General features: G+C 43.5%; 1 protein-coding gene across 1 annotated transcript in view; it reads right to left on the bottom strand.

Annotated features, from left to right (window-relative positions):
* Window positions 1–9,657: 9,657 nt before the first annotated feature.
* The window catches only part of DNAH8 (dynein axonemal heavy chain 8), a 188,528-nt gene continuing 182,215 nt past the window's right edge, over window positions 9,658–15,970 (bottom strand). Inside the window, exons 86-89 of the mRNA XM_066623193.1 lie at window positions 15,054–15,206; window positions 14,630–14,819; window positions 11,085–11,206; window positions 9,658–9,945 (exon numbers count right to left, since the gene is read on the bottom strand). Coding sequence (XP_066479290.1) covers window positions 9,658–9,945; window positions 11,085–11,206; window positions 14,630–14,819; window positions 15,054–15,206 — 753 coding nt within the window. The remainder of the gene's footprint in view (window positions 9,946–11,084; window positions 11,207–14,629; window positions 14,820–15,053; window positions 15,207–15,970) is intronic.

Here is a 15,970-nt window from a genome sequence, read left to right as displayed (position 1 = left end):
AGGCATGTCTGCGAGGCTTACCCTTGCTAGCCCAGTGCTGGCCAGCGCTGGGATAGTGCCAGGCGGGCACCCATCCTCCACTGCTTGGCGATTTCATGGACTGCCGAGCCGTGGCACGGTAAGGGAGGGCAGGGAGGGCGTTCCAGGGAGGGGGGAGGCGTGGGGAGGGTGGAGAGAGGGCAGTCGGTAGGCGTGATGGGGAGGTGGGGGCGGAGAGAGGGTGGGCGGGAGCCATGCTGGGGGGGAGCAGGGAGGCGGGTCCCGTGAAGCTAAGCTCCACCGGATCCTGACCATTCGTGTAGGGCTCAGCGCCCTACACGAATGCCTTTACTTTATGGTGGTAAAGTGAGTAGCCCTTTGCATGGCTGCTTCCCTTACCCGGGGGAAGGGGACAAAGTCCCCTTCTCCCAAGGTGCTGCCCACGGCAGGCTGAGGTACATAGGATGTGGCGGCAGCCATTCTAGGCACCACTGCAGCCGCGCGCCCCGGACAGCTCAGGATTGGGCTGTTATACTCTTATAGTGAAATCCTATGCATGTCTTCTTAGAAGTAAGCCCCATTGATTCCATTGTAAGGTAAGTGCAGTCTGAGTGTATTTATGTAGAGCAGTGTTTCTCAAACTGTGGGTCAGAACCCACTAGGTGGGGCGCGAGCCAATTTCAGGTGGACCCCCATTCATTTCAATATTTTATTTTTAATTTATTAGACTTGATGCTCCCATGGTATGTGACTGCATTTGGCAAAATGTTACAGACCTGTACTTTTAACAAGCTTCTGTGAATATTCTTTTAACAATATAGTAAATGGGACTTACTCATCATGGGTAAGTGTGGGCAGAATTGCAGCCTAGGATTGCGAAAACTTTTCCTGCTTGATGATGTCACTTCCGGTCATGACATCACTTCCGGTGGGTCCTCACAGATTCTCATTCTAAAAAGTGGGTCCCGGTGCTAAATGTGTGAGAACCACTGATGTAGACAAACTAAATATTTTGAGTTTCAGGGGAGTGTTTAGTCTGGGTAAACAGGATGACAGGAAAGGCTTAACCTGCCCCCCACCCCAGCATGGCTGATTCAATCACATTTTGAGCCTTCCCCACAGGCACACTTATAGTCAAAAATGAAGGTGTTGGGAGATCCAATCATAGACCTCATGCCTCCTGTCTGGTTTGGTCTTCAGTGTTACTGCTGTTATCTTTAGCTGAAATGAATTTCATGTGTATTGCTACTTATTTTTTGTATGAGCGTTCATATCAGAAAAGAGTTTGATGTAGAAGTGTATTATTATTATTTACTACACATATCACTCTTGTCCTTCAGGAAGCCAGTCACAGTTTATGTGGGTCTCCCACACACTGGGGCTGAACAAATGGTAATCTCCTTAGTTGACAATATAACATCACTGTACCTTCGTGCCATTCTCTAGGGCAGCACATCTGGAGCTAATCAAAAGCACATCTCACAAGATCAAATAAAAATGCTTCATTTTAATTATGGCTATCAAATAGCCATTATCTAATAGCAGCAAACAGCCTCAAGTCAGTTAATGTTAATGACCAGGATATAATACAGGGCAATTTCCTGTAGATGCAAGGGGAATGTCCAGTAATTAATAAATTGTGGGAGGCATTGATGAAAGACATCTCAGCTGCGGTGGGAGTACGTTTCTGTTAGCTTTGTTAATTGGCCAGCCTATCAAAAGGAATGTAGTTTGACTCAGTTTGACTACGTATATCGGGGCAGTGTAAATATAAGAATACCTTCATTGCAGAGGTCTAGTGTGCTTATGGTTGAATGTATTGCTTTCCATGTGAAATGTTTAAATATGTCTAAGAGCATACTGAGCCCAAAGCAACCAAAGTGAAGCATTATAAGGCCCCATTCCTATCCCCTACCAGCTGTACTGATGCAGGTATGCCAGAAAGGCATGCACTGCATCCAGTGGTGGGGAGGGCGACCCAAAAGCAAATGAGAGTTTGTCTAAAACATTAATACTTGCCTCCTGATAAGCCCTGGCTGTGGCTTATCAGTCTATGCTACCACTATGAGTCTAAGCTACCACTTTTGGTGGCTTATATCCAAGGAGAGCATGAGGTGGGGAACTTGAAAAAGGAGGGGATAGGATCTGGCATGCATCATTGCCACCAGATCCAGCCCTCCTCCCTGCCCAGTTTCACGGTCCTCCCTGCCCACCCGCACTGCTGACGTTCTGGGTCTGCCGGACATGGCAGGTTCCTGCAACAGAGCTGCGGTGCTGCTGCCTCTTACGGCAGCACTCTCAGAATGGCTGCTGATGGAGTACTCTGCACACCATCAGCAACCATTTTATGACAATGGAAGTCTCCTTTGCTGTAGTAATGCTCTCCATCTAGCAGCCTAATCCCTAATAGAATTGGGCCGTTAATCTCATTAAATGAAAGAATTAAGCATTGTTTTATTGTCTACTATTGGTTGGCAACCTTCAGTCTCAAAAGACTATGGTATAAGCCTACTGCACCCGGTATTCCCAGGCGGTCTCCCATCCAAGTACTAACCAGGCCTGACCTTTCTTAGCTTCCAAGATCAGACAAGATTGGGCATGTGGAGGGTAACAGCTGCTGTGAGTGTGGGCTGGATGGTGCTCATGGTCATTTGAAGAGTCAGTTTCCAGTTCTATTTTAACTGAAGAAATATTGTTTAATTGATTGGGACTCTGGGGATAGCAGGTTATTGGGTTAGTGCACGATTCAAGTGAGACAGTGATGGCAGCAGATTCAGGGTGAAGGGCAGCCCCAATCCACGTTTTACCCCCTCCCCCAAATCTGCTGATGCAGCCAAGATCATCTTACCTAATGGATGGACTGCCTCTATCTATTATGTCACTTGATAGTTCATACTGAATCTATCAACTATGAATAAGTAGCATGTTTATTTTGATTTAATCAAGAAGGATCTACCACAGGCTATCTACTACACTATCTGTGTCCTCCAGAACCTGTTAAAACCCTTGCAGGACATAATTTCAGGCATTAAATTGGGTGTTGGGAAGGTACTGAACAAAATAGTGATAGAAAAGACAGCCGAAGTGGCATGATGAATGACAGCTCTTTGGGATTTCTCAGGGGTATCTGATTTTCTGTTGATACAGTTTAGGTTTTGTTTTGCTTTTTTAAGCTTTCTTATGGCGTTTAGGCTGCTGTTCGTAGCAGTAGCAGATAAATGTTTCAGTCCATTTCTTACAGAGACAATTGGAAAGCGAAACAGAAGGCCCCCTGAGCTCACTAAATGCTATTACATTTTATTTGGGAGCCAAAACTTATGAGCCGTGGGGCACATTACTTCAAGCTACTGAAACAAATCATTTAGTGAACTGAAATCTGTACTTAGGGAATGGGGGAGGAAATGCTTTCCCTTTGTAGTCAGGTGGTGACTACCATTGCAATACATCCTTTTGTACAAATAATATTCCAGGTTTTCAGTGAGAGATTTATACTGTCCCCAGGTCCTAGAGTAGTAGCAGAACTCAGTTGATAGTCTCTCCACAACTTAAGGGTATGAGTGGCTGGCTGGATCTTGTGTGTATTTGTCTAAGGGTTCCGTCTTCTCTTCTGTCATGGAGTGAGTGGGTGGGATATGATGATGGCAACTGACCATGGTCTCTTAAGTACAGAGAAGGATCAGCCTCCCAGTCTCATCATACAGCTATGTAATACTGTATTAACTGTGCATTTACAGAAGATAGCAAAATGACTCTGTTAATGAAGGATTGCTTTAGCAGTTGCATGGCAAGGTATCCTTTGCCATTTTTCTCCCAGGACTATGTGTTGTGCACATTACCCAACATAGCTGTGAGCCAGGCTTGTGGACCTGGTCCACTGGATCCACCATCCTGGGGATGGATCTTCTCCCCAAGGTAGAGTTCCCTCCATACCATGCCGTTGGACACAACAGTGAAATGCCTCTTTGTGAGTGCACACACCCAGGACCTATCATCCCTTGCTGCTATCTCATCTGGGAGATGCCTGCATGAAAGGAAACTCTCGTCTGTTGATCTCTACGCTGAAACTGAAAGGTGCTCCCCTGCTACAGATACAGTAGGATATCATGGAAAATATTTTTACTAAACTAATAAATGGTAGACTTTATTATCATCAGAACAGCTCCCCCTTCTCTTCCTGTCACATAACATCCCCCTGCCTCATATTGTATTATAGGGCAGTTACAGTAAATCTCTCCTCCCTCTCTTCTAGAACGGAGTCTATAGAAAAAGAACAGACCCTGAGCACGATCTGAAGGCACATGATGTAGCAACTTTGCTGAAGTCATGACATTCTGTGTGCGACCTATGCCTGAATGAGAGTCTTCTGAGGAGCCATATGCAGTGTGGAGCTCTGAGGAAGAAAGGAAGGATATAAGTGAAACAAAGGAAAATTTCCCTATAAACTCAATGACACCGCCTTCCTCTTTCCTGATTTTCTTCTGTGTCCCTGTCACCTCAGAAGAACTCCTTCAAAACATTAACATGGGATGGATTGTTTGCAGAGCATGCAAAATATCTTGGTGATTAGTCAATGATGTAATCTGAGCAAGGCCCACCTGCTCAATATGTGATTGCCTTGCATTTTGCCCATGAGCTACAGCTCTTCAGTGATGGCACCCATGTAGGGATGTTAGCCCGTGTGATAGTCCCTTTGGGGATAGAAAAGTGGGGCATAAATGTTTGAAATAAAAATGAAATGCTCTTGGAGGCCTTATTTCCGTGTTGTCTTCTGACAAGATACTTGCTTGTTGTCTGCATCTCTTCTGGACATAGTATCAGAGATGTGAGCAACAAGGCACTTGGGATCATTATGATGGACCATGATTGTCCATGTGGACAGAATTTTGCTGTAGTTATGTAGGGAACTAAGGAGATTGGCATCTGTTAGGTTTAGAAGTCTCAGCACCAAATCCTATCCAACTTTCCAGTCCTGGTGTAACCATAGTAATGGGGTGTGCACTGTATCCTTTGGTGGGAGGGTAGTTATGGAGGCCTCTGCAAGATAAAGGAACATTTGTTTCCCTCACCTGGGGATTGCAGTTGCACTGGTGCTGGCAAGTTGGATAGGATTGGGCCCTCATCTATATCCTCTTGTAGCTATAGAGTCATTAAAGTGTCGGGGTGGAATTCATCAGACTGTAACATGGCAAACCTAGTTTGAATGTTATCACCATATATGAACAAAGTAGCAGTGAGTGAGCAGATGTCTGGGAGCCAAAATAGGGCCAGACAAAAAAGAGCCTCTTCCAAAGGATAGAGACACTCCACCTCTGCTTGCAGAAAAAATATGAGGTGAAATGACACTCAGCTCCCAATACTAGCAGAGGGAAAGAGTTGTGAATCTGTGATGTGTCAGCCCAAAATAGTGGCATGCCAAATGCCTATAAAGGGGATGGAGCTTGGCATTTTAGGGTGCTGGCGGTGCTGACTGCCTTCTGTCTCCCATTATTTTCTACCCAGCCTTGTGATGTGCATTTCCTGAGCTCAGTTTCCTATACACTGCCATAAGTACACCATTCTGAACTCACTTTCCTTTCTCCAGGATCCTTTAGGCTGTGGGGGGGGGGGGACAGGGTCTGTTTCAGAACTCAAAGAATTGTGGGTGGGAGGGAATTGGTCTCTGTATATGCTTGTTCTGAGACCAATCCCCCTTTTGTCCTTGGAAATATTTATGGTCCCGACTTCTGAATTTATAGTTTTATAATACTTGTTTTAGTAGAGCAATTAACCACCTATGCTACATTTTCTGATTAAATTATATATGATGGCTTGGGCAGGTGCTGCAAACACATTTTGCCTTGCCAAATCGTTCTGCAAGGACTTGAGGAAGAATTGTAGAGGAGTTCAAAGTGTATAATGTTTAATAGTCCAATCCAATGCATGTCTACTCAGAAGTAAGTCCCATTAGAGTCAGTGGGCTTACTCCCAGGAAGGTGTGGATAGAATTGGGTTGTTAGGTGGAAAAAGATTTCTTCCTCATCTTGGGCATCACAGAATCATGCTCTGAGACATGATCAAAACACAGCATGGATGACTATTAATAAAATTATCATCTATAAAGTTGTCCAGCAACTAGCAAAGATTATATTTAGGCTTGGTATCTTCACAGCTGCTGTAGTCTCAGCATTGAAATTATTTGTGTTTAACTAGACTGAGGAAGCACAAATAACAGATTTGAGAATGAATATGTATGGTGCTTAAGGGTTCTAATACCAGTGCTAAGTGGATAACTGTCCCTGATGATGCTATTGAATATCTCTGGTTTATTAACTGTTTGGGTTTGCTGGATATAATTTATTCCCTTGTTCTCCTTCAGTATCAATCGTACTAGTCAGGTAGCATTATAACCCTATATTAAAGGACGCTGGTCTATGGTGTGAGCAAATAAACTAAGGCAGCAGGAAAATTACCCAAAACTAATCGTGCACAAGGTAATTCAGACATTAAAGGACTGGGTTCTGTTGTGTCTCACATCCTTTTTTTAAATGAAATATATCAACAGACTAATTTTGAGGCATAGACAAAGTGTCCAAAGGAGAATAGGATTGGTACTGCTACATGTTTGCTGAAGGCCATGGGGCTAAGCCCTACACTGGGTCATCAGTGTTCATGATGGGACACTGGGCACCATTGCTGCTATTGGTATTGAGGGGCTGGTGTCCTACCTGGCAGGCCCCTGATGGCACCCCTGAATGGGATAGTTCGACAAGCATTCATGCATGGTCTTTGGAAGTGATCCAAACATTCTGGCATCAGAACACGCAACAGCAGCATTCCTGGGTCCAACATAAATTATTTTGATTGACTATGTTTATTGAATATATTCTACTGCTCCAAGAGCTTCTGATCTTTCTGTAAGCACATCTGAAAATAGTTCTGTGTGTGTTTTCTGAAAATACACTTTTAAGTCTAAAACTCAGAATATGCTCTCTTCAGTAAAATATTTTTCATTAGTAACTATTATCCTGCTTACATTGCTTGCAATTAACAAATCACTGAAGCCAATATATAACCACTTGATTTAATTCCATTGGCTTTAATGGAACTAAACTAGCTTAAGAGCAAGTATGTTGTTGTCAGGGCCTGATCGAGACTTTCCATGGTCTGAAGTGAAGGACAACATGGTGCCCTGTCCCTGTCACGTACAAAACCAACTACATGAAATTGAAGGTGAATGTGCTGGTACATAAGAGAAATACCCACAATTCAAAGGAGGATGATACTTTGTTTAGGACAAACAGGAAGCAAGCTTTTTAATTCTGCAGAAATCTTCATCAGGCAGATGGTAAGCAAAATACCACAAAGGGATCATGTTGTAGGAGATCCAGAAGTCTGCTGTTTGTAAAATCTAAAGTACCAGTGTAGGGTTTTTCCTGGGTCAACCTTTGCAAGGTACAATAGTATCTCAATACACACACAGGGCTGCTTAAACAAAGGATGGAAGCAAAAAATGATTGGGCCGTCCCTCCCTGCCTACTTGTGGAAATATAAAGTCAGTAAATTAACTCAGTCCAGCCTCCAGCACAAACATGAAAGACAGAGGTTCTTTCCAAGGCAGAGATCAAGAAAAAAATATTCTCGAAGCAGAAGACAAATTTAAGAACACAGTCGCAGATCACATTTCTTTTTTAATACTGTTACCAACCAATTAAACTCTCTAGACCTAAGCCCACCCAAAAAGATCTATCCAGTTTTTTTTGTCTGTAAGAGCCGGTTACAAAGAGCACACATGTCATTTCTGTTGTGTTACCAATTCATCTCTACAGGTCTGCCTCTCTCCCCCCAAACAATCCAGATTCCCCCCCCCCATAGTCTATTAAAACAGAATTTACTTACCTTGGATAATTCCTATTCCTGGTAGAGGGTGGGCATTCCTAATAAAAGGGTTAGCCCTTCACACCAGCAGGAGGCATGGCGAGCCAGAAGCTCAAGATCTCCTTGCACGTTAGACTCCTGGAGATTCCCGGGACTGGTCCAGCCTTACTGTGAGTCTAGTCATGAGCTAGAAAGCTCTGTACAAATAGGATTTTTTTTTCAATTTTATTAAGCAGACACACAACCAGTCCCATAAGAACCCTACATTCATAGGAAATTGCATTCCTCTGGCACTGACTCTGCTGGTGACCTGTGCTGATTCCAGCAAACCTGAGCAGGCACAGTATTGGGAACCCCTGGCCAAGCCTGACACACTGGGAGTTGGTGGATCACTACTACTACTACTACTAACTAGGTATTTACATACTGCCTTTCTGGTCATCGGATTACTCCTCTGACTTTATTTAAGGTGGTTTACATAGGCAGGCGTTTCTAAATCCTTCAAGGAGATTTTTACAATCATAGAGGTTCTCTTTCAAGAACCAACAACATTTCAGAATGCATCTTCCTGGTTTGGTCTCACTTCTGGCCTCCAGTTCTCCCACACGGGCTGACAAGCAGCTCCATCTCTCACATGGAGGGCAGCCAAGACGCTTCTTGCTCACACCAAGAGCAGATGGAATCACTCAGCTCGGCTTTGTCAGCTGCTTCAAGGTCTCGCCATTCTCAGCCGTTCAGAGAGCTGCCGGTGTCCTCAAACTGGCGACCTTCTGATGTTATCTTCGGGATAACGGAGGCTCTACCCCCTAGACCAGACCTCCTGCCCACTACTAGCATGCCACTGGGCAGCTGTCACATGGGCATGGTATAACTTGAGGTGGTAAGGTGTGGGAGGGAAACCTGACACCTCATGGAAGTAGAAAGGGAGGGTTGGATGCTGCTGCTGCTACTACAAAGTGAATCTGGAACAATTTGCTGCCCACTTGTGCCACCTCCACCTACACACAGGCTGAAGAGCACACTGCTCTTGTGATCTCAGCAGTAAGACATTAGCAGCTGCTGTTCTGCATTGCCACTTGGAATGCTTGTAAAGAGCTACAGGTATGCCTGTGCAGCAAGCTCTGGCTTCTACTGGGTGGGCAGTGCCACAGACTTGCAGCTGGCTGTTGGGGCTGGGGCAGGTGATCATCGATAGGGAGATACAAGACTGATGATGTAACAACAGATTTTTCCACTTTGCTAAACTGCCACTCAAGGACAGTTTTCTCCTCACCCCATCATAGGGCTGGCCCTGGCTGTTGTCACTAGTGTTTTGCAGTGCTCTGTCTTTAAAAAAAATCCACAGATTTGCAATTCAGTGTTTTTTACCTCCTCTGAGATTTATATGTGTTCTGTAGTTTCTGACAGGCAGCCTGATTCACGGACCAGTTAAAACAGAGTACCTGGATTAAAGCCAATTTACTCCTGAAGACCTTTCCAACAACTGGGTCATTGAACGGAAATACCATATACCTGGTTAGGCAACTGTGCTGATAAGCACCATTAAAAATATAACAAATGGAGCGCAAGGAAAAAAAAACCAAAACTAAGGATTTGATTTTACATTTTGACAAAAAACAATTTAATGCAGTTTGCAAGTAACAGAATATCAACGCATTACTGTAAAAGACAGAAATTATAATGCAAATGGGAATTGCTACTCAAGGGGGAAGAGAACAACCGACCATCTTCAGATGGTTAGAAAAAGTCAGTATGTGTTTTCTTTTTTGATTGAACTCACATTTTAGTATGCTTTTGTAATAGCCAAATGTTTTGTAACAGGATTTATTTGATGTCACACAAGAGAGCTACTCCCCTTAGTATCCAGTGATCTGGTGATACAGTTGTCCTTAGATAGATTGCAGTAATATAAGTCAGATCTGTTCTTCTAGGCTTCTTGTAAATAGGACAAACATAGAGTTTTGGATCTCTTGGACCAGTTGTATTAATCGCAAAAATATGCACAACAGGGAGTAACGTGAAGAGAATCTTTGCTGTAGATTCAGTGAGTTTATTATTACGTCTGTCCCATGCAGCTCCATCCAAGTACAATCCATAAATATATACTCCTTCCTGTGTGAAAAGAATGAATGTTTATTATGCATAGAAAAGTGTCTGTTTTTAAAATTACAACTTGACTGGCTGATTTAAGCTATTCAATATTAGATGTGGTATAATTTAATGAATTTTGAAATAGTAAAGAGGTGTAATCTATAAAGTTTCTGAAAGTGTAGTAAGTGGGAATGAAAAATGTTCAGATATTGTTAACTGAAAAGACACAAAATTCAATGTCTCTTCCTCTGCATGTGTGTGTGTCTATCCCTATGAACGACAACACAGAAATCACTTTGCAATGTTTTAGTCAATGTTCCCACTTCTGCTATCTTCAGCAACATGCCATTGCAAATTAAATGAACACTGGAGGGGGGGAGAAAGAAAGAGAGAGAATGACAGAATATATACTGCACATGAAATATATACAAAGGAAAAAGATGGATTTTGTGTACTGTTTTGTAAAATTTTAAGTCAATTAATGAGACAAGAATAAATAATAGAAGTTAATTAAGTCAATCATAGAAACTGATTATGATCTTTATCATAATCTGATAATATCACATACATGTCTTGTTCAGTCATTCAGAATCTGGGTGCACTTTACCCAGGTTCAGAGTGAAAGGGAACATGCTGGCTAGGCACAAACCCTGAAACCAACTTGCTCTATAGCCATGATCTTGGCTGTCTTAGGTACAGCGTTTGTCTGCAGGGGTCAACACTGCACCTGGAGAGAGTTTCTCCCATGAGCATTCCAAATCACAGGGAGAAGCTCTCCCCAGTACAGCATTTGCCTCTGCAGAGAAATGCTATATCTGGAGAAAACCGGAGCGTGACCATAGTATGCATCAACGCCAGTGCACTCCAGTTTGTCTCGCATCTGGGTACACAGCACTAGACTCTGAATGACTGAACAGGGCTACAGAATTATCCCAATTTAGTTTACTACAAGTGCAAGAGATAATATCACACAATGCTGTGATCTCAAGTAATTTGTTTAGCACTTCCTTGCCATGCACTGGAAGAACATTACTACCATTTTTGACATGATTAGAAAGTAGAAGGCAAATACAATGCCAGTTTTTCCTTTAGCATTTGTATCTGGAATTACCCAAAAGTGTATTGAAATTAATGCCTGAATAAACACATTTCATACATACAGGAGGGGCTGCGGTGATTTCTTCTCTAACTTGTTTCAGCACTTCATTATGTATGGTGACTGTATCCAAAGCCCAGCCTTTGTGTGCTCGAGTCACTTCTTGCCTCATAGCTGTTAGAAACCCTGCAAAGTCGATGAAAGAACAAAGCAGGTGTAATAATGCAACTTTTTCCCATTCTCTGCCTTCAAATCACAGTGCTTTGTGACTTAGGGCGCAATCCTAACTGCACCTTATGCCAGCCCAAATCTTTTGGGCTGACCTGGGAGGGTCGCAAACATGCCGTAAAGCACGTTCGCACCTCCTCGGGAGGAAGCCAGGCTGGTGCTCCGAGAAGCGCTGGCTTGCAGAGGCTGATGGAAGCTTCCACGCCAGCTTTCCCCCAGCTTCTTGCATCAGCTCAGATTAGCCAATGCAAGGACGAAAGGTAGGCTTGGGAGGGTGGGGAGGAGGGAGGGAGGCGTTCCTTGGTGGGGGGAGGGAGGGTGATAGGCAGCCTTGGGGGTGGGCAGGGAGCAGGAGGCGGGGCTGGGATCTGGCAGTTAAGCCGGATTCCAACCCCCATCCCCGGGGAGAATGGAGCGGCTTCAAGTCGCTCCACTCTCCTTGGACTTGCGCTACCTTAGGAGGTGGCGCAAGTCCGAGGAGACCCATAGGCGCCAGCAGCCCTTACCCAGGGGTAAGGGGAAAAATTTTCCCTTGCCTCTGGCTAAGTCGCTGCTGGCCACAATCCTGCACCGGATACAGCGCAAGCTTCCTGGCTTGCCTGTTCCAGCGCAAGTTAGGATTGCACCCTAAAGCATTCATGGCATTGAAAAAACATGCACTAAAATTCTCAGCAGCAAATTACTAGCAAAAGCTATTGAATAAATAAAAAGAAATGAAAAAAAAGAAGAAAAACAGTACTATTGACTATAATGATTGCAATTTATTAGTAAACTAAGATGAATTGCATAATGGGGATTTGAGAAACTGGACCAACAGAAGGCAATGATGGTTATGCTATGATCCGTGTTGGTTAAAGAGTCATGGAAGCACTATTGCTCTGGGTTATATTTTATATCTTGAACATAAGAGTGCAGCTGGATCAGGCCAAAGGCCCATCTAGTCCAGCATTCTGTTTCCTACAGTGTCCCACAAGCTGGAAAACTCACAAGCAGGAGATGAAAGAATACCCCTTTCTCACAATTACTCCCTTGCAACTGGTATTTAGCAGCACACTTCCAACCTGGAGGTAATATACAGCCATCATGACCAGATAAAGACCTGATCTCTTTTAAAGTGACCTAAACCACTGGTGCTTAGGTGTGGGTCATGACCCACCACAGGACATTAAAAAGGCCATTCCCCCTTAAGGGAATGGCCCAGGAATGGGTGCCCCAACAGCACCGTAGCGATTGCAGTTTTCTGAAAGTGTGCTCTGACCTGCAGATCAGAGTGTTAAGAAGCTTGGGAGGGACCCGCACAGGGGACTGTGGGCCTTCTGACTCTCTCTGAGGCTTGCAGACCCCCCAGGTAGGGAGACAAGCTCCTGAGTGCCAGTAGTGCTGCGATCGCTGTGGCGCCACTGGGACACATTCCTCCTCTCAGTTCTGCCCCTGCGAGCACTTACCAGCAGTTCTCAAATTCCTGGAGAGTTTGAGAACCACTAATCTAAGCTATTGGCCATCACCACATCTTCAGGTAGTCCTAAGAACTGTTTTGCTTCCAAAACATCCTGAACCCAAAGATGATGAAATACTTTTTCCAAAAGGAAGTATACTGCAGCAAAAAGCTTTTATTCACTCTGTGTCTGATACAAGGCTATTTTCTTAGAATTCAAATAGTAGCATTCATCAATTCATTACAGCACTGAAGGTGGAAAATGATTTATTATGTTTTATTGCTTTTTTCTGGGACAATTGCCCAATCCTATCTAAATCCCCACAAGGTGATGCAGTGGCACCAGAGTGGCTACTGCTACATCCTGCGGGGGCTTTTTGGCTCCTGGAGGTCTCTTCAGGATAAGGGGACATCTGTTCCCTTGCCCTGGGATAAGCCCCAGCTGCAGCAATGGGTCAACTTGGTCCTGTGTCAGTGATATTGCTGGTGTAAGTCTGTGTTGATCTGTGCAGCAGGTCTGGGAAAGAGGTTAGGAAATGGTACACACAGTGCTGCCCACCCCCTCCGCCCCTCCAATCCCCCACCCCAGCTCCTCCCCCTTCCAACTCTCTCCATCTTCCTTCTAACCCCGTGCTGGACATAACTGCTTTGGCAGGTGTCCTCATGGCTGCTGGCATGTGGGGGAAGGCTACAGCCTCCCTGCTAGCATACCAACTCCCTGCACTGTCGCAAAGCGCTTTATGGTGCTTTTGTGACAGTATGCAGCAGCAGAACACACGTTCTGCTAGCAGAGAGCTTAGATAGAATTGTAATTTTCTTTCCCCTTACTTTTCCTTAAATGTGCAAATGTCAGTTGTTGGATAGAAAGAAACAGGCTGCCAAGAAAGAATGGGAAATTCTCATAACCTAGTCATGTTAGATGTCACATTCAATCCTCAATTAAACAATTACTTGTTTAAGGCTTTCCCATTTTATATATATCTGTTTATGTATTGCTGTACAATTTATCTTCAGGAAAGGCCATTTGTAATGACACAGTGGCATGTATTTGGGAAAGGGCTGCAGTTCAGTGGCAGTGCATGTGAATGAAGAATGAATGAATGCATGAAAAAGGTCCCAGATTCAATACCCATCATCTGCAGGTAGGAGAAAAATGTCTAAAATGTTTCAGGAGATGCTGCCAATTAGTGTTGTCAACGCTGAGTTAGATGGACAAATGGTCTGACTCGGAAATTAGGCAGCTTCTTATGTACACATGCAATGACTGATACCTATCTTGCTAATAGATGCCAAAAATCTATTGAGGGCATGCATAAAAAATACTCATAGAGATAATATGGGCCCACCATAGGTGGCACCAAAGGAGGCCACCCTGTTACGGTTGCAGTGAAGGCACCACCCCATTTAGACACAGCAAGACAGGCACAGAGGTTTGTACTCTTAGAACACTCAAGGTGAGAAATGAAAGGTGGGTGGGGAGAGGAAGCCTGAGTTTTCTGAGATGGGTTTGTCTAATCAGATTTTTAGACAGGAAAACTCCCATTGCCAGGCTGCTTTGTTAGGTAATGCCCGAGGAGACTACAAAGTAATGTATGTGGCCACTGCTTTGAGATAGTGGATTGGTTTTTAAGATGCTTGTTATATCCAGTTTCTAACTAATTTTGTTATGGCTGTGTAACCAGATATCAGAAATATTATTGTTTGTATTGTTCCTTGTATTATTAATGTTGCTATGCTTTTGATATTTTACTTGAGAATTGTCTGTGTGTGTGTGTGTGTGTGTGTGCGCGCGCGCGCATATTGTTAGCCACTTTGGGTTTTCCTTGAAAAAAATTGGAGAATAATTTTGAAATGAAATGCATTTGATTCCTGCTTATATGCCTCTATAAAAGCTACCATAATCATGTAAATCAAACTCAAAAAAATACATAGTATATATTACTTACCCTGAGGATTAAAGAATCCAGTCATCCAAAATACATGTGGCCTCCCTTCAAATATCCAGACACGAAACTGGTTATTTCTTTCTAGAAGTTCAGTAAACCAGAATCCAAGTGTGGAAGAATCCCAAGATACACGTTTCCAAAGTTGAGGAATTCGAGCATCATACATATTATCAAGTGCATCCCTTAAATTCTGAAGAAATAAAAATCCATATATAAAAATTGCCTGACTTGGGTTTGTTTCAAAATGAGCAGTCATAAGAACATAAGAAGAGCCCTGCTGGATCAGGCCAAAGGCCCATCTAGTCCAGCTTCCTGTATCTCACAGTGGCCCACCAAATACAACAGACACAATCTGCGACCCAGTGCCCTCCCCTGCATCTGACAAACAGAGGCAGTCTGCCTCTACAGTGATGTATTTGGTTACCTCACTCATAATAATAGTTCCTTCTATAGCCAGCTTAAGGTCATTCAGACTGTTCCGAACGATCTTGATAACTTTTTGCATTCGATCAATTTCTTGGCGAAGAAAAATATTCATAGAATTAAGATGTCCCATTTTAATTAAACGAGCTTTCACCTAAATACAGGAAATTAAAAGAAAGCAAGTCAGTCAATAAAGTGTTTGGAATAGCACTAGAAAAATAATTATATTTGTATCCTGAAAAAATAGCAGCTTTACTATTTGTGATTAAGAAGAAGAAAAACTCAACCAGTCCAATATCTACCAAAGGATTCTTATTCCAAGCAAATTATTTACTCTCATTTGAGAACAATACAAGTTCTGCCAGCCCCTTCAGCTCTGATACAGGAGGCAAGGCAAGCATGCCCAAGCAACTCAGTGCAAGGGCAATAGCTGATGGAGCAGCCTTGATGCATTAACTACATTACAACAATTGGCAAGCACATACATAAGTTACTATGCTACATCTGCTTTTTATAATTGTAGATTAATGTCCACAAGGGAAATTACAATGAATACATTGCTGCCTTAGTAAGATGATCTGTCTGTACAGCCCACAGTTGTCAACTTGGCCAAGCAGGATCTCTGATAACTTGCTCTGCTACTTGAGATCTTTTAAGTACATCCGTCTGTACAGCCCACAGTTGTCAACTTGGCCAAGCAGGATCTCTGATAACTTGCTCTGCTACTTGAGATCTTTTAAGTAGAGATGTCAGGGACTGAACCCGAGGCCTCTTCTATGCAAAGCACGATGTCCTCTATCACTGAGTTATGACCCTCCCTTTGCAAGTCCATCCCTGGGAATTGCACTAATCTCAAAATCAGGTGCAACTCATGAAACTTACCATGGGGGAGATGTGAGTTTTCTCTTCAGATATTAT

This window comes from Tiliqua scincoides, chromosome 1, assembly GCF_035046505.1.
Source record: "Tiliqua scincoides isolate rTilSci1 chromosome 1, rTilSci1.hap2, whole genome shotgun sequence".
Classification (NCBI taxonomy): domain Eukaryota; kingdom Metazoa; phylum Chordata; class Lepidosauria; order Squamata; family Scincidae; genus Tiliqua; species Tiliqua scincoides.
This window is presented reverse-complemented; position numbering and strand designations above follow the sequence as displayed.